General features: G+C 45.4%; 1 protein-coding gene across 1 annotated transcript in view; it reads left to right on the top strand.

Moving 5' to 3' along the window:
* The window catches only part of LOC122939047 (amiloride-sensitive amine oxidase [copper-containing]-like), a 66143-nt gene that overhangs the window by 37782 nt on the left and 9464 nt on the right, over window positions 1-18897 (top strand). Inside the window, exon 2 of the mRNA XM_044294977.1 lies at window positions 3149-4707. Coding sequence (XP_044150912.1) covers window positions 3168-4707 — 1540 coding nt within the window. The 5' untranslated portion in view covers window positions 3149-3167. The remainder of the gene's footprint in view (window positions 1-3148; window positions 4708-18897) is intronic.

Here is an 18897-nt window from a genome sequence, read left to right as displayed (position 1 = left end):
AAAATACATATCTGTTTATTCAGGCCTGCAAAAAACAGTTTTTGCACTTTGCCTCTAGAGCCCTGCTGTGCACCAATACGGCAGGCTACAAGCACATATGGGGTGTTTCCAAAAAGGGGAGAAAATGGGGAACATATACTGGGGTGCATTTTCTCCTTTAACCCCTTGTGGAAAAAAAAATTGAGGTCTGCTAGTTCCCCCCCCACACAAATATGTGCTTTGAAATGCTTTCCAAGTATTTCTGTCTTCTGTGAGGCACCTGTTTGCTGAAAAGTACCCTTTCTACCACTTAAAATGTTGTTCGTACGGGGGTGCTCCTTCCAAAATAGGGTCACTTGTTGGGGTTTTTCATTTCTGCCAATTCAGGTCAGCAAAATCCATATTTAGCTGTTTGACTCTAGTGCCCTGCCGTGTGCCCATACATAATTTTTTTAGCACATATGGGGTGTTGCTGTATTCGGGTGGAAATGGGGAACAAAATGTGGGGTGCATTTTGTCCTGTTACCCTTTGTGAAAGTGAAAAATATGGGTGTAAAGCAACTTTTTCTGGAAAAAATTGTAATTTTTCATTTTCACAGCCAGCGTTTCCTAATTCTGTGAAACTCCCGATGTGTCAAAGTGGTCACTACACACCTTGAAATATTCCTTTAGGGATGTAATTTCTGGAATGGGGGCACTTTTTTGGGGTTTCCACTCTAGGGTTACCTCAGGGTGTGTTCTATTGCAAGATGGCGTCTGCAAATTATTCTGGAGAAATCTGCCTTCCAGAAGCCATTTGGTGCTCCTTTCCTTCTGACCCCTGTGGGACGCCCATATAGCAGTATACAAGCACATATGGGAATCGCTGTAATCAGGAGAAAATGGGCAATAAATTAGGGGGTACATTTTCTCCAGTTCCCCCTTGTAAGAGTGAAAAGTCAATTTTTCTGGATTTTTTTTAATTTTTCATTTTCACAGCCAATGCCATGAATCACCTTTGAGGATAAAGTTATCACTACACATCTTGTAATATTCCTTGAGGGGTGTAGTTTCCAGAATGGTGTCACTTTTTTGGGGTTTCCACTCTAGGGGTACCTCAGGGTGTCTTCATATGCAACATAGCTCCCAAAATCCAATCCTGCAAAATCTGTTCTCCAAAAGCACTATGGTGCTACTTCTCTTTTGAGGCCTGCCATACATCCATACATTATTTTTTTTGAGCACATATGAGGTGTTGGCGTATTCGGGGGGAAATGGGGAACAAAATCTGGGGTGCATTTTGTCCTGTTACCTCTTGTGATAGTGAAAAAGGTGGGTGTAAAACAACTTTTTCTAGAAAAAAATAAAATTTTCATTTTCACAGCCAAGCATTTCCTAATTCTGTGAAACGCCCGATGCTTCAAAGTGCTCACTACACACTTTGAAATATTCCTTGAGGGGAGTAGTTTCCGGAATGGGGTCACTTTTTGGAGGTTTCCACTGTAGGGCCACCTCAGGGTGTCTTCACATGCGACATAGTTCCCAATTACCATTACAGCTAAATCTTCTCTCCAAAAGCCATATGGTGCTCCTTCCACTCTGAAGCCTGCTGTGCGCCCATACATCAGTTTACGACCACATATGGGGTGTTTCTGTAAACTCCTGATTCCGGGTAATAGATTTTAAGTTTTGTTTGGCTGTTAACCCTTGATGTGTTGCAGAAAAGAATCAATAAAAATTTAAAATCTGCAAAAAAAGTGACATTTTGAAATTTCATTCCCATTTTCAATTAATTCTCATGGGGCACCTAAAGGGTTAACAAAGTTTGTAAAATCAGTTTTAAATACCCTGAGGGGTGTAGTTTTTAAAATGGGGTGATTTATGGGTGGTTTCTAATATGTAAGCCCCCAGAAAGTGACTTCATAACTGAACTGGTCCTGAAAAAATTGGGGTTTGCAAATGGTCTTAAAAATTTTAAGATTTTCTTCTAAACTTTTAAGCCTTCTAACGTCCCAAAAAATAAAATGTCATTTTCAAAATGATCTAAACATGAAGTAGACATATGGGGATTGTAAAGTAATAACTATTTTTGGTGGTATTACTATCTATTATAAAAGTAGAGAAATTAAATTTGGAAATTTGCTAATGTTTCAGAATTTTGGGTAAATTTGGTATTTTTTTTATAAATAAAAATGATTTTTTTTAACTTAATTTTACCACTGTCATGTCTCAGAATGACCTGGATAAATTTAAAGTGTTTTAAAGTTATTACCACATAAAGTGACACATGTCAGATTTGCTAAAAATGACCTGGTCCTTAAGGTGAAAAATGGCAGGGTCCTTAAGGGTTAAGAACATAATTTTACATTTCGAGCACTGGGCATTATCTGATTGTCTGTGCCTTTTTGTTTATCTATTGAGTCCAGTGGTTCATTGCATGCAATATAACTAATATTGTTGTTGGGCTGCGCCCTGTACATTATATTTTTGTCTGCTATAAAATACAATTGAAAATCTAAAAGAATAAAAAATAAATAAATACAAAAATGACATTTATGTAGTCAGTAGCACTGGGGAATAACATATAGAAATATATTTATACTGCCAGCTCAAACAAGAATAAATGGTAGGACAGCACCACTTACTTGAATACACTCAAGGGGCTTTGCGGCGGTGCTCGTGACGTCAGATCTCGGCCTCAGAGACCCCAAAAATACCAGTGAAGATGAAGAAGGTCACGGCACTCCAAAAGCTTGTTCAATGTTCTTTAATACACCAAAGGTTCAGCAGCAACGTTTCGACAACAGACTGTTGTCGAAACGTTGCTGCTGAACCTTTGGTGTATTAAAGAACATTGAACAAGCTTTTGGAGTGCCGTGACCTTCTTCATCTTCACTTTATACTGCCAGCACCACTTAGGGATGAATGGATGTAAACAGGAATTACAGTAATATACATACATATCATAGCATGACATACTACAAATACCCATACGTATACATGGCCCCACTACTGATACGGAGTGGGACACTGCAATAACATTTTAATTTAACAATAGTTCCAAAGTCTTACAGGACAAATATACTGCTTGGAAGATAGTTTTAGAATTGTTTGTGGATCCTAAAGTCATTAAACTTTTTAGGGATTTTAAGAAATTTTTCATTAAATTTCTGCCTCTTCCATTTTGCAGACTTTCCGCAGACACCACAATGGACCTGAAAGCTCTCCTACAGTTGCTGATCTTAATGTCTGTTGTAAGAGTCGCCCACTTCTCAAAATCATCTTACAAGGGTCGATATATGGCATCTGTCTTCTCAGACCTGACTTCAAAGGAGATGACCTCAGTTCAGACTTTCCTCGTGGACCAGAAGCAGCTGAACCTAGTCCCGATCAGAAGTCACTTTGGCAAAAACTCAATCTTCATGATGGAGCTCAACTTGCCAAAGAAGCAGGATGTCCTGAAATTTTTAGATTACAACGGCCCTAAACCTAAAAGAGAGGCCAAAGTGGTCATCATCTTTGGGGACCAGGTCAAACCCAACATCACAGAATATAATGTCGGCCCCCTCCCCCACCCGTATTATTACCGACCACTAACCACTAAAGGGAACAAGCACATAAGATTTGAGTCGCGGCCTATAACCTATATGGAATCTAATAAAGTCCAAAAACGTCTGCTGGAGCTCATCAATGAGTTAGACCACATCTTAGTGGAGTCCTCCGGTTTCTCCTTAAACAACTGCTCATCAGGTTGTCTTCGCTTCACAGACATTGACCCTTGGGGCTTAAAATCTGGAGAACGTCGCTCATGGATGATAGTCCAGAAGGACGTAGAAGGGTTCTTCCTACACCCAATTGGAGTTGAGATTCTCCTCAATCATCGCTCTCTCAACCCTAAAGAGTGGACCATTGAGAAGATCTGGTATAACGGCCAATACTTTGATAGTGTCAAGGAGCTAGTCCATAAGTATGAGAAGAATGAACTAGCTAAGCTACCACTATCAGATGACAGTGAAGATTCTTATTCCACCTTCATGCCCCGTGGGGAATTTAAGACAAAAACAGATAGATCTGGTCCAAGTATATGTGAACCCCAAGGGAAACGTTACCAAGTTCTGGGCAACTATGTTGAGTACACCGGCTGGAGCTTTGCTTACCGGGTCCGTCCATCGGCTGGCCTCCAGATATTTGATATCCAGTATAATAATGAGAGGATAGCCTATGAGGTGAGCATACAGGAGGCCATAGCCTTCTATAGTGGGGCCACGCCCGCTGGTATGCAAACAAAGTACATTGACTCCGGTTGGGGGTTGGGTATAGGACATTATGAGCTTGCAAAAGGAATCGACTGCCCTGAGGGGGCCACCTACCAGGATCTCTACAGTTACTATGACACGGACAAACCATTGCGATATAAGAATGCATTGTGCATCTTTGAGCAGCCCACAGCGATACCCTTACGGAGACATTTCGACATCAGCGACAATGGGGGTTACAATTTTTATGCTGGGATGGAAAACAAAGTCCTGGTGGTGAGGACAACGTCCACCGTCTATAACTATGACTATATCTGGGACTTTCTGTTCTACCAAAATGGAGTGATAGAGGTTAAAATGAGCGCCACAGGGTACATACATGCCACTTTTTTCACCCCTGATGGCCTCCAGTTTGGAAACAGGGTCCAAAGCCATGTTCTGGGGAACCTCCATACACACTTGATCAACTATAAGGTGGACCTGGACATTGCAGGTAAGAGATTCCAGCAGATGGGAACTACAAATGAGGATAAATGCTTGGATTTAAAATTGTGTAATGCAAAAAAATCTCTTCTCCAACTTGGAAACAGTGAGTAGTGTTGAGCGCGAATATTCGAATATCGAATTTTTTTCGCGAATATCGGCACTTCGCTAATTCGTGAATATTTCGAATATAGTGATATAAATTTGATATTTCGAATATTGTTTTTTTTTTTTTTTTTATTGTTATATTTTTTTCTTTCCCACTTCCCTAAAGTTGTTCTTACCTGTCCCTTTGGATTCCTGGCTTCCTGGCTGCTCCAGTCAGTGCCCGTTGTTGCTTCTGCCGACTTCCGTGCTCATGGAGCGTCCCCATCACCATGGGAACGTCTCCATATACTAGAATGTACTGTCGGATTTGAGAATTACGTTGAAATAGCAATGCGATTTTTTCAAGTTATAATAATCGAATTTCGATTTTAACTTAAAGGCTACTCTCCTATTGAAATAGCAATGCGATTAATTCAAGTTATAATAATCGAATTTCGATTTTAACTTAGCACTGCTATATGCCATATTCGTTAATTCTAGCCTAATATGGAATATAGCAGTGCTAAGTTAAAATCGAAATTCGATTATTATAACTTGAATTAATCGCATTGCTATTTCAATAGGAGAGTAGCCTTTAAGTTAAAATCGAAATTCGATTATTATAACTTGAAATAATCGAATTGCGATTTCAACTTGGACCTGGTTTACTATGGTTGGCTTGGTAGAATTAGCGAATATGACGAATGTATTCGTCATATTCCACAAAGCGAAGATAACAAAGTATTCTGCATCTTCGTTTTAGCTACCTATTCGTCAACTTCGCTAATTCTAGCAATCATATAGGAAAGTTTACTATAGAGACAGCTAAGTTTAATTTGCTATGCGATTATATGAGATGCCTTTAAAAAAAAAAAAAATAATAGAATAATTATAATACCTGATAATTATTATAATTATTCTATTTATAAAAAAAAGCAAAGTAATATAATCGCATAGCGAAATAAACTTAGCTGTCTCTATAGTAAACTTTCCCATATGATTGCTAGAATTAGCGAAGTTGACCAATAGGTAGCTAAAACGAAGATGCAGAATACTTTGTTATCTTCGCTTTGTGGAATATGACGAATACATTCGTCATATTCGCTAATTCTACCAAGCCAACCATAGTAAACCAGGTCCAAGTTGAAATCGCAATTCGATTATTTCAAGTTATAATAATCGAATTTCGATTTTTAACTTAAAGGCTACTCTCCTATTGAAATAGCAATGCGATTAATTCAAGTTATAATAATCGAATTTCGATTTTTAACTTAAAGGCTACTCTCCTATTGAAATAGCAATGCGATTAATTCAAGTTATAATAATCGAATTTCGATTTTAACTTAGCACTGCTATATTCCATATTAGGCTAGAATTAACGAATATGGAATATAGCAGTGCTAAGTTAAAATCGAAATTCGATTATTATAACTTGAATTAATCGCATTGCTATTTCAATAGGAGAGTAGCCTTTAAGTTAAAATCGAAATTTGATTATTTAAATCGCATATTAATCGCAATAACAAGAATAATGACGAATATTCGATTTCGACGAATATAAAACGAATATTCTATCGAATATTCGCGAATTTAGTCGAAATCGAATATGGCACCTGCCGCTCATCACTAACAGTGAGCTAGCTGCTGTTGACAGATCTGTTCATACTGTGTCTCGAGTTTTTTGAATACATAAGTTTGTAACAGCTAAATTCTCTCCGCAGTCCACTTCTGTACCATCCAAAGAGCTAAAAGAAGCAGCTGACCAGCATACTGATGGTTTCCATATAACAATATTATTTTTCAGCATACAAATTAAGTTTAAAAAAGTCATCATAATACAATATACAGATCTAGTTATGTTGTGTCATATACCCCAATCAGATACAAAGCTACACTACCTGAAATGAGTCTCCATAAAAAGTCATGTGACCTCATAGGGTTAGTCCACACTTTGGTGACCTCTAACTTACATACAGTAGACCCTTGCCTTACACAAGATTATCAAGATCGACCACCCGTGCCCCAAACCTATTCTGCTACTAAATGCATGTCACTCTATAGATACACTGTATTGTATATTGGTTGTGGACATTACCTTGCAAAGGAGCATTTCTAAAGACGATAATAACATAAAGAAACAATAAGGCAGAAAAATCCACAAAATCATACAAATACCTCAAAATTTATTAAATGGTCATGAATTACATCCAAAATCAGAATAAAATAGAGGAGAGAGAGCAGTACAAGGGGTGGGATGGAATTAGGGCTGCAGTAAACGAATATTTTTGTAATCGAGTATTCTATCGATTATATTTCTCGATTCATCGAGTAATCTAATAAGAAAAAGCTACTTAAAATAACGTACGTAATTAGGTATGTATAAAGTTATTGGTTTAGAGAGGGGTTAATGAAGGCACCTCCAAGGTGCTTCCATTAACCCCTCCAAACCAATAACTTTATACATGCCCATTGGGTTTGGAGGATTTAATGTAAGCACCTTGGCATTAGGCATGTATAAAGTTATTGGTTTGAAGAGGTTAATGGAAGCACCTTGGAGGTGCCTTCATTAACCCCTCTCTAAACCAATAACTTTATACAAACCAAGGTGGTGCCTGCAGCCTCCATTAACCACTCTCTCTCCATCTGCCTGCCCCCAGCCTCTGATCTGCCTCCCCCCCAGCCTCTGATCTGCCTCCCCCCCAGCCTCTGATCTGCCTCCCCCCCCAGCCTCTGATCTGCCTCCCCCCCCAGCCTCTGATCTGCCTCCCCCCCCAGCCTCTGATCTGCCTCCCCCCCCCAGCCTCTGATCTGCCTCCCCCCCAGCCTCTGATCTGCCTCCCCCCCCAGCCTCTGATCTGCCTCCCCCCCAGCCTCTGATCTGCCTCCCCCCCCCAGCCTCTGATCTGCCTCCCCCCCCCAGCCTCTGATCTGCCTCCCCCCCCCAGCCTCTGATCTGCCTCCCCCCCCAGCCTCTGATCTGCCTCCCCCCCAGCCTCTGATCTGCCTCCCCCCCCCAGCCTCTGATCTGCCTCCCCCCCCAGCCTCTGATCTGCCTCCCCCCAGCCTCTGATCTGCCTCCCCTCAGCCTCTGATCTGCCTCCAGCCTCTGATCTGCCTCCCCTCCAGCCTCTGATCTGCCTCCAGCCTCTGATCTGCCTCCCCCCTCCAGCCTCTGGATCTGCCTCCCCCCCTCCAGCCTCTGATCTGCCTCCCCCCCTCCAGCCTCTGATCTGCCTCCCCCCCCTCCAGCCTCTGATCTGCCTCCCCCCCCTCCAGCCTCTGATCTGCCTCCCCCCCCCTCCAGCCTCTGATCTGCCTCCCCCCCCCTCCAGCCTCTGATCTGCCTCCCCCCCCTCCAGCTCTGATCTGCCTCCCCCCCCTCCAGCCTCTGATCTGCCTCCCCCCCCCCCTCCAGCCTCTGATCTGCCTCCCCCCCCCCTCCAGCCTCTGATCTGCCTCCCCCCCCTCCAGCCTCTGATCTGCCTCCCCCCCCCCTCCAGCCTCTGATCTGCCTCCCCCCCCTCCAGCCTCTGATCTGCCTCCCCCCCCCCTCCAGCCTCTGATCTGCCTCCCCCCCCCTCCAGCCTCTGATCTGCCTCCCCCCCCCCTCCAGCCTCTGATCTGCCTCCCCCCCCCCCTCCAGCCTCTGATCTGCCTCCCCCCCCCCTCCAGCCTCTGATCTGCCTCCCCCCCCCCCCCTCCAGCCTCTGATCTGCCTCCCCCCCCCTCCAGTCTCTGATCTGCCTCCCCCCTCGGGTAACGCAACCCTCCCTCCCCAGTATTAATCATCGGTGGCCACAGGGTCCCCCTCCTCCCCCCTCATTGGTGGCAGTGGCAGTTCCGATCGGAGCCCCAGCAGTGTAATGCTGGGGCTCCGATCGGTTACCATGGCAGCCAGGAGTCACGCTACTGAAGTCCTGGCTGTCATGGTATGTTAGTGAGCAGAGAGCAGCGCATTATACTCACGTGCGCTGTGGCCGCCGGTCGCTCCTTCTCATAGGTCTGTGCGGCGCATTGCTAATGCTGTAAGCATTAGCAATCCGCCGCACAGACAGAAGAAGGAGCGACCGGCGGCCACAGCGCACGTGAGTATAATGCGCTGCTCTCTGCTCACTAACATACCATGACAGCCAGGACTTCAGTAGCGTCCTGGCTGCCATGGTAACCGATCGGAGCCCCAGCATTACACTGCTGGGGCTCCGATCGGAACTGCAAACTGCCACCAATGATATATGTGGGGGGGAGGGGGACCCTGTGGGATATGGCCGGCAGATTTATTGGTAGTGCAGTGGCCACAGTCCCTCCCCTCCTCCTCCTACGTCCTAGACTGGTCTTCAGCGGCAGCCGCGCACAGTGGGGAGGGAGAGACTCCCTCCTCCTCCCTCCTCCTCCCTCCTCCTCCTCCCTCCTCCTCCTCCTCCTCCTCCCTCCTCCTCCTCCTCCGCTGTGCCGGCCGCTCAGTCCTGCCTCTCTGGCCTCCGGAGGACACGGAAGCGGTGAGTGAGATGCTTAATTTCACTCCCGCTCCGTGATCACGTGATTTAAACGATTCCTCGATGCAGGGAAACTGCATCGATGAATTTTTTGACTCGATTTAATCGAGTTATTCGAATAATCGTTTCAGCCCTAGATGGAATAAACCCGCATAATCAGAAAGCAACCCCTAAACAACTACAGCGCAATGTGGTGCAAATTGTATCTAGAATATTCCCAAAATCACATAGAAAAATGACCGCATTATAACAGTTCCAACATGGTCGTCTATAATCCTGTAATAATATTGGCGCTCAATATGCCAGAAGTTTATGAAACACAGGAATATTTTCACCAAATCCAGAGATCTTTTGTCCAGTATAAACTTTTCAGAACGGCCACAGGACAAACTCCTAAAATTAAAATAATGCCGCAAGCAAATGGAGGAGGTAAATAGGATAAAATTTTATTTCTGCAAATTTTACACTGCATTTTAGCTATCGGATGCCGCAATCATGTATTTATTTATTTCTTTTTATTCGGCAAAGCAACCGAATCGAATTTTGAAGAACCCGCTCATCTCTAGTCATAGCCGGCATAATCTGGTGATTTTTCTATGTGATTTGCAGGATAATTCTTGATATAAATTGCGCCCCATTGTGCTATAATTGTATTTGGTTTGCATTCTGTTTATGCAGGTTTTTTTCATCCTACTCCTCGTGCTGCTATTTCTCATCTATTTAAGGCCTCCTACATGCGACTGTATCCATTTTGTGGTCCACAATCCACAAATCTACAAAATACAGATAGCGTCCGTCTGCATCCCGTAATTTTCTCTGCGCCACCTGTAGAAATGCTTATTTTTGTCCACAAAATGGACAAGATTAAAGGGGTTGTCCAGGATTAGAAAAACATGGCTGCCTTCTTCCAAAAATGGCACCACCCCTCTCCAGAGGTTGTGTGTGGTATTGCATTTATGCCCTATTGCAGGCATGCTCAACCTGCGGCCCTCCAGCTGTTGCAAAACAACAACTCCCCGTGTACCGGGGTGGGCTCCCCAGGATACAGCAAAGTCACGAACGAGGAAAGACACTCCGACACCAGTTTTGCCGAAACCGTATTTTACTTAAACGTGGCAATGAACGCAACCACCGATGCTGGTTACACACAAACAAATTTACATACAACCAGCCAGGGTGCTGAACAGCGCGGCGCCCTCCGGTGGATGCTGGAGGTTAAAACTGTAAATTTACCTACTGGCAGGCACAAATAGACCAGCCACCACTTAGGTGTTATTACCCTAGAGTCAGGAACAGTTATTTGGGTGTGTGATTCGGGCTAGCCTGCGGTACAGCACAACAGATTACAATCTTATTACATGCTATAGTATTCCCCCCAATTACTGATCCAATAGCATGTGCCTATAGTGTTTCTCCTGAATAAACACCAGCCTGGCTTGAATTTGTCGTGATGCTCATCAGCTCTTAGGGTACTTTCACACTAGCGTTTTTGTTTTCCGGTATTGAGTTCCGTCAAAGGGGCTCAATATCAGAAAATAAACTGATCAGTTTTATCCTAATGAATTCTGAATGGAGAGCAATCCGTTTAGGATGCATCAGTTCAGTCCCTCTTACGTTTTTTTGACGGAGAAAATACTGCAGTATGCTGCAGTTTTATCTTCGGCCAAAAATACTGATCACTTGCCGGAATCCGGCATTAATTTACATTGAAGTGTATTAGTGCCGTATCCGGCATTAAGGGTTCCAGGCAAAACGGATCCGGCTTTCCCGTCTGCGCATGTGCAGACTTTTAAAAATGCAAAAAAATATAAATACCGGATACGTTTTTCCGGATGACACCGGATCCGTGACAAATGCCATCAGTTTGCGTCCGTATTGATGGATCCGGCAGGCAGTTCGACGACTGAACTGCCTGCCAGAATCCTCTGCCGCAAGTGTGAAAGTAGCCTTAGGTGTGAACTGACACTTTAAACATGAAGTCCTTGTTATGAGCAGTTAACAGCACTTGTGGCCTGACACAAACAGAAAACCTAACTAACTGACTACAGGCCTGGTCTCAGTCTCGAGGATCCTAGGCCCCAAAACTGTGATAAAGTATGTGCACGATTAGTCTTACCGACCCAGGTCTGCTCTGTATAAGCTGGCGACTGTGGACAGAACAAGGGTTTCTCCAACCAGCGCGTGGCACCACAGTGTCTGTGGCTTTACTCCTCCGCTCTCATCTGAGTTCCTGAGCAGTTCCCCTTCCTCTGGACAAGATCAGGGTTATGGACATGATCAGGTCCACTTGGCTGCAGCTCTGGTCCCTGAAGGATGCTCTCACACCTGGATGTCGAAGGATTCTCCTCACACACACAGCTCCTGTAGCTTCTCCCAGGCTTCACTCTAAGATGGCTGCTGTGTCACTTCCTCTCCAGGCTTTGTAACCCCACCCCCTGAGAGTTTACCCTCTCATGATTATAGAAATATGCAGTACTTTTAGCTGTGCTTAGGAAACGGCAGCCTCTTGTGGCCAAACAGCAGAATGTCAGTTCACATAATTTAACCTTCATTTACACAAACACAATGTTCACTAAGCGAGAGCTGTTTTCCCATGTCACATGCCACCCCATTAGAGGTTGTGGCCCTTGGCAACCCTTCCCATACAAACTCATCCTACCATAGCGCTGTGGGGCAGTGGCATAGCCTGGGTTTCCAGAACCCAGGGCAAGCCAAGTATTGTGCCCCCCTCCCACTCAACCTGTGGCCCCTATTTTCAACAGTTAATGTGTAATAACACCACAGATAACATGGTGATAACTCTCTGAGTACAGATATTGGAGTAGATGGGTGTGAGGCCCCAGAATTCAGAACACGCACAGTGTGACCTGAAGTCTGGGGCCAGGATGCGGCAGGGTGGCCAATATTCTCAATCCACCCCCCCCCAAACCCTACCGTAAACAGATATGTGGATGGACATTATAATATACAGTAGAATACAGCACCACATACCTCATAAAGAAGAGGAGTCCAGCTTCCAATTAACGTGTTCAAGCCTTTAATAAATATGTGCTGAAATCCAGACATGTACATCAGGTCTACGCGTTTCAGGTCACTTGATATAGATCCTTACTCATGACAAACAAGATGTGTAAGACACTGGCCTTAAATAAGGGGCAGGTCAGACATGTCGGGTGGAAACAATCAACAACTGCTCCACCTCCAAGACACTAAAACATGTGTTAAACCATTATGTTGTTATCAGAAAAAAGATAACGCTGTTCCCACCACGCCATGTAGATGTTGGCCATATAGGGCGAAAATTTCGCCCCCATGGAAACGCCTGTGCTCTGTAGAAAAAAGCGATGGTTAAACATGAACACATTATGTTTAAATAAAAAATGGACAACATCACAGATGAAGTCCTGAAATTCAATACTGTAATCCGCATAAGTGTTCAGAAACCATCGCAAGGAGGAGATGGCTAAGTCATGGGGGATGACAGTGTAAAGAGATGTCACATCCGCAGTGATCCAGGCATACCCAAGGGAAATCATAGACTGTAAAACAGTTCTGGTATCTAAAAGGAAACCCGGGATAGTCTGGATCAGTGGAGGAAATCATAGGAGAGTTCTCTTAAATAGAGAATCTTATTGGACCTTTTCCATGAATAGCTGTGCACCAACGCGTCTTAACCGCAGACACAACCTCATACTGCATTATTGACCCTGATACATAGTTTTTTGAGTTTTTTAACACATGTTTTAGTGTCTTGGAGGTGGAGCTGTTGTTGATTGTTTTCACCCGACATGTCTGACCTGCCCCTTATTTAAGGCCAGTGTCTTACACATCTTGTTTGTCATGAGTAAGGATCTATATCAAGTGATCTGAAACGCGTAGACCTGATGTACATGTCTGGGTTTTAGCACATATTTATTAAAGGCTTTATTTATGAATTCTTTATTTATACTACTACCATCGCTGAGTTCCTGGCGTACATCCGTACCTCCTCATTAACTCAAAACCCCTCTCTTTTGCACATACCTCATGCATCCAGTCACATCTTCTGTGATGTAGACTCTTTCCTCAACGTCTTCATTCGGAGATAAGACCGCCATGATACCTTCTTTCAGCCGTGTCTCGTCTCTACAGAGTTTCATAGAAAAAAATCTTATATTCCTCACTTTACTATCGTCCTCTCAACACTGTCATCCTGCTGCTACCTCAGATGCTGTGCTAGTACCAGACAGATAGTCCCCCAGTATTATTACCCCTGTATATTATAGTCCCCCAGTATTATTATAATGGACCCCTCTGTATTATAATATTATTATTATAGACCCTCTGTATAATTATTAAATATGGGGACCATTATATTTAATAATTATACAGAGGGTCCATAATAATAATACTTTAGTGGGGGCCATTAAAATACAGAGGGGTCATTATATAAAATACAGTGAGGCCATTATAATAATACAGAGGGGACCATAATAATAATAATACAGAGGGGTCATTATAATAATACAGAGGGGGCCATAATAATAATACTACAGTAGGGGCCATTATAATAATACAGAGGGGGCATTCTGTATTATTATAATGGCCCCCTCTGTAGTATTATTATGCACCCTCTGTATAATTATTGTAATAATTGCCTCCTTTATCTTCTGTTATACCTAACCCGCCCCCCCCCTCCACCCCACACCTCCATAGTGCCCCCAGTGCGGCCCTCCCTAGGGTACTTGCATAAAAAAAAATATATATACTCACCTCTCTTCCTCACTCTATCACCACTTGTGGCGTCCCTGCACAAGTGGTCACGAACACATCACCGTGACCTCCTGCGCCGCGTCATCACGTCATCTCTCAAGACCCAACACAGGAGGTCACGGTGAGGTAATCATCATCTCCTGCATTGCCAATTGGCCTGAAGCCTGTAAGGAACAACAGAGGGGACGGGAGCCATAGGCTTCCATCGCCCTCATTTTACTGGCTGCTGCCTGGCGCCCCCTGCAATTTGGCGCCCAGGGCTATGCCCCCCCAAACTACACTAATGCTGTGGGGAAACACGAGCATTGGGCCTGGTTGTCCTACGCAGAGTTATAAGTTCAGGAGCACTGGGGGCGTCAGGCACATCCAAAGGGGAAGCAGCTGCTTGCCACTCAACACTTTCCCGGGGAGGCAAACTTGCAGCGGCCGGAGCCTCTGTGGGTACCGGGGCAGGGACAACCCACCATTCCCAATATACTCTGAGCAGGAGGAACAGTCAACTCACAGTCTTCGATATTGAGGCATCGTACATGCACACACCCATCCTTCACAATAGCTAGGGTCTGGTCTACCAGTGGATAGGTATGCGTTTCCCCCTGGTGAGCGGGCTCGATCAAGACCTCCAGCCCATTCAGTTGTCATCCAGCCCACCACCGGCAGCATCAATATTTTTTCCTGGCGGGACCTTCACCGGGGTCCTCCGCGGCACCTTCACGTGTCCAATGGGTCGACGGACATGTTGCTCTTTCTCAGACTACAGCTCCTCACCATCTGCTGTAGAACCTTCTGGGTCGGCCGATGTGTGGCGGCCCGTTGCCAATACTTCGGGCCTTCTTTTGCATACAGACAATGGTATAGGTCTCTCAACACATTCATACCTAGCGTCACATCCATTCCTCTCTGGGACAAATGGTCCACCAGCACGACCCCCTTCTTGCCGATGTCTTGCCCAAACAATCGGATGCACATCCAGATTATCCCTCGCACATCCATCCCTCGCTCCTGTCTTCCAGCTCCATCATGTGCTAAAGGTGTCTCTCGCAGAACTCTAGAGGCATAAGGGTGCACTCTGACCCTGTATCAACTAGGCAGGGTATCTTCTGGCCTTCCAACTTGGCTTCTATAACGGGGCTGCTGGCATATAAGTTGTGTTCCTCACGCATAGGGCTTAGCTTCTGATGTAATGCCGTAGGATGCCCAGCTACTGTGGTGGTCGAAGTTTAACATCGGCTCGGACTCCATCTGTACCGGGCACTCTCTGGCCATATGGTCACACTGTCGACAAGCCCAGCAGAGGGGCCCTCTTTTGGCGAGCCTCCGCATCCGGGTTATTCCAGATAGAGTGGCGTGGAGTGCTTGGGTTTTTTCCAGAGGCCAGGGCAATGCTGCTTTCATCTTGGACGCTTCCAGCCGAAGTTCTCTCAATTCCGTCTGGAGGGCCTAGAACACATCGTTTAAGACTCTAAGTCTTTAGACCCCGATCAGCCTCCGGTTGCATGGGTTCTTCTCGCTACTTTCTAAGTGACAGGCATGTGCTCTTCTTCTCTCTCTACGGTGGCTAGGTAGACGCTGTAGAAGGTCATGTTGTCCGTCATCCGGGTCATCTCATTGCAATTTGAACTTGTTGGGAAGCCCTATTAGGAACTGGTCTTGTAGTAGCCAGTCCACCTCCCGGAAGGCTCCCATGGCCTCTGGGTCTCACCGCTGCACTTCGCTTAGCATCTCCTCTAGAGTGTTGGAGTACTGCATTAGGGTCTTGCCTTCTCTCTGAGGTCGGTTGAAGAAGTGGCTATGCAACTGTACTACATTAATACGTCCGCCCTGTGTTCATTCCAGCAGGGAGAATATTTTCTCTAGGGTTCCCTTCGTATTCGGGCCTTACCATCACTGTCCATATGACAGAGCCCCCAACGCAACCGCCGCCCGCAGCTTGGGGGTCAGTTTAGAAATTTTTACTGCACTCTGTACCATTTCACTCCAGTCCTGCAACGTCATGTTTTACCATCAAATTTGGGAGCATGTAGCAATTCTCTCTGGTACAAGTCCCAAAGTGTTTAGATGGGTCTCCTGCAAGAAGACGACATCAGCATCCAAATACTTCAGATGTTCATACACAGCATACCTTGTTATCTTCACCTTGATACTACTTACATTACTTGGGATGACTTTAAGGTTAAAATCAGCCATCAGAGTAAGACAAAGTACGAGAAACAGAGAGACTGACCCCATTATCATAAATCAGAGTCTGAGTATTCTCTCTGACCACCGGTTTCCATATCGGAATCAGATTGCCTCTCAACTTGAATAGGTCTCTTTTTAGAGCAGGGATGTCAAACTCGTGGCCCTCCAGCTGTTGCAAAACTACAACTCCCATCATGCCTGGGCATACTACAGCTATCAGGGAATGATGGGAGTTATAGTTTTGCAACATCTGGAGGGCCATGAGTTTGACATCCATGTTTTAGAGGGAGGGAGATCATCATCTGGGTCTTCATCATATTCAGCCATCATACATTTTAATTAATTCTCCATTTCTGCCTCTGCATCTGACTCAGATGAGACACTGAATCTATTGGCGGTCATTGTCCCATCTAGTCTACTGTCCCCTTTTATCTTACTTGTCTTTTGTACAGTGGTCCACTCACCCTCAGGCTTATGGCTAGACTTATCTTTTTTTCTTCTCTTAGTCCGTTTATTCTCTCCAATTAGGGACACTGGATTCAGAAGTAGAGACAACCTCTGTGACCACCTCCATGTTGCCCTCAATGACATCTGACTGGGGTTGGGTTTGTACTGGATCACTGTGTGATATTTCATGTTAAGGCTCTGGCCCTGTTGGCACTGACCCTGATATCAACACGTCTTCCTCCAGGTCATCTGTCCCTGTCAGTAAGTTATCATCAGGAAAGTCTTTGCAGATGTTATGCCAGGCGTCAGGACAGTCCCTGTGGGGATGACCAATCCTACCACACAAATTACACCTAATAACCTGGCAGTTGGCACTGACATGACCAACCTCCCCACACAGGTTGCACTTCCCCATGGTGCCCGCACTCGCCAAGTGACCAGTCTTACCACACTTAAAGCATTTCCTAATCTGACCTGCATAGAAACACACACCCTTTTCCTGTCCAATGAAGAAGGAATTGGGCAGATGTTGGGTTAAATTGTGGTGTTGATGGAGCCTCACCAAGACCCTCCACCCCCCAGTCCAGATACCATCTTCATCCCTGGTCTTAGTTAGTTCTGACATACTGTAAGGTCACAATTAGTGTTGAGCGATCCCAAACTGTAAAGTTCGGGTCCGTATCGAACTTTGTGAGTTTGGGTACCTAGACCCATACCAGAACTTTGCCGGAAAATTTTGGGTTTGAGTTCGGTGTTCAGGCATTTAGTAAAGCTTGTTGAAAGGCTGCAGGGCAGCCATAAACAAGCTTTTAAGCTGTGGGCACTTAGAAGCCATCACAGCCATGCATACTAATGGCATGGCTGTGATAGGCCGGTGCATCATGTGACCCAGCCTCTATAAAAGCTGGATCACGTGTAGCACCGCCCATCAGCTCTGAGTAGTGCAGGGACACGAAGCAGCTGAAGTGAGGGAAAGTGTTAGGAATCGGGCAATTTGTTTTGTGGGTGCAATACACCAGCTTTGCACCCCTGACACAGAAATATAATACTAAATCTGGCTGTTGATTCTGTGAGTGACCTATAATGATTTTTTCATGCGTGCAATCCACCATCTTTGTACCTCTGACACAAAAATATAATAGTTAATCTGTCGGTGTTAGTTCGGTGGGTGACATAGTGCCAATTTTTTCGTGTGAGGTACACCTGTATTGCATTACGTGACAGGAAAATTAATATAGTTAATCCATCTGTTTTTTCAGTGGGTGACCTCAAAGAATGAGTAGAGCATCAAATAAGGGACGTGGCCCTGGTCGTGGTGCTGCTGGTGCTCCTGTTACAGGGAGAGGACGTGGTCGATCTGTGCCAGCTACACGGCCAAATGAAACACCTTCCTTAGGTGCACTGTAGACGACAGGACGTTCAACGTCATTTTGTAGGCCCTGAAGTAAGTACGAATGGTGAGGCCAGAACAAGTAGAGGCGGTAGTAGATTGGGTGGCTGACAGTGCCTCCAGTTCCTTCACATTGTCTCCCACCTGGTCCCCTGCTGAAACCGCATTCTTGGGCCCTGCAGCCCATGGGCATCTGTCTTTCACCTCAACCCCTTGCAAATCAGCCAAGCAGTCTGAGCCCCAAGTCATGCAGCAGTCTATTATCCTTTATGATGACTCTGCTTGCAGGGTTTACCTTGGCTGTCCACCTAGCCCTGCCCCAGAAGTGGAAGAGATTGAGTGCACTGATGCCCAACCACTTATGTTTCAGGATGTGGACATGGGAGGACCACCGCAGCATGTCTCTGATGATGACGAAACACAGGTGCCAACTGCTGCAGCTTTCTGCCGTGTGCAAACCGGCAAGGAGGGCAGGGGTGAAGAGTGGGTGGAAGATGATGTGGAGGATGATGAGGTCCTAGACCCCACATAGAATCAAGGTCATGCGAGTAACATGTGCAGTTCGGAGGAAGAGGTGGAGGTCATACAGCGCCAGCCGCACAGCAAAAGAGGGAGCAGGGAGCAAAAGCAGAGTGGCCGTCCCCTAGCCAGTATGCCTGCTACTGCCCACCGCACCCAGGGACTGAGCACACCAAAGCCAGCTCCAAGGAGTTCCCTGGCGTGACAGTTCTTCAGACAATGTGCTGAAGACAACACGCGAGTGGTTTGCACGCTGTGCAATCAGAGCCTGAAGCGAGGCATAAATGTTCTAAACCTGAGCACAACCTGCATGACCAGGCATCTAAATGCA

Source organism: Bufo gargarizans, chromosome 5, assembly GCF_014858855.1.
Source record: "Bufo gargarizans isolate SCDJY-AF-19 chromosome 5, ASM1485885v1, whole genome shotgun sequence".
Lineage (NCBI taxonomy): Eukaryota > Metazoa > Chordata > Amphibia > Anura > Bufonidae > Bufo > Bufo gargarizans.
This window is presented reverse-complemented; position numbering and strand designations above follow the sequence as displayed.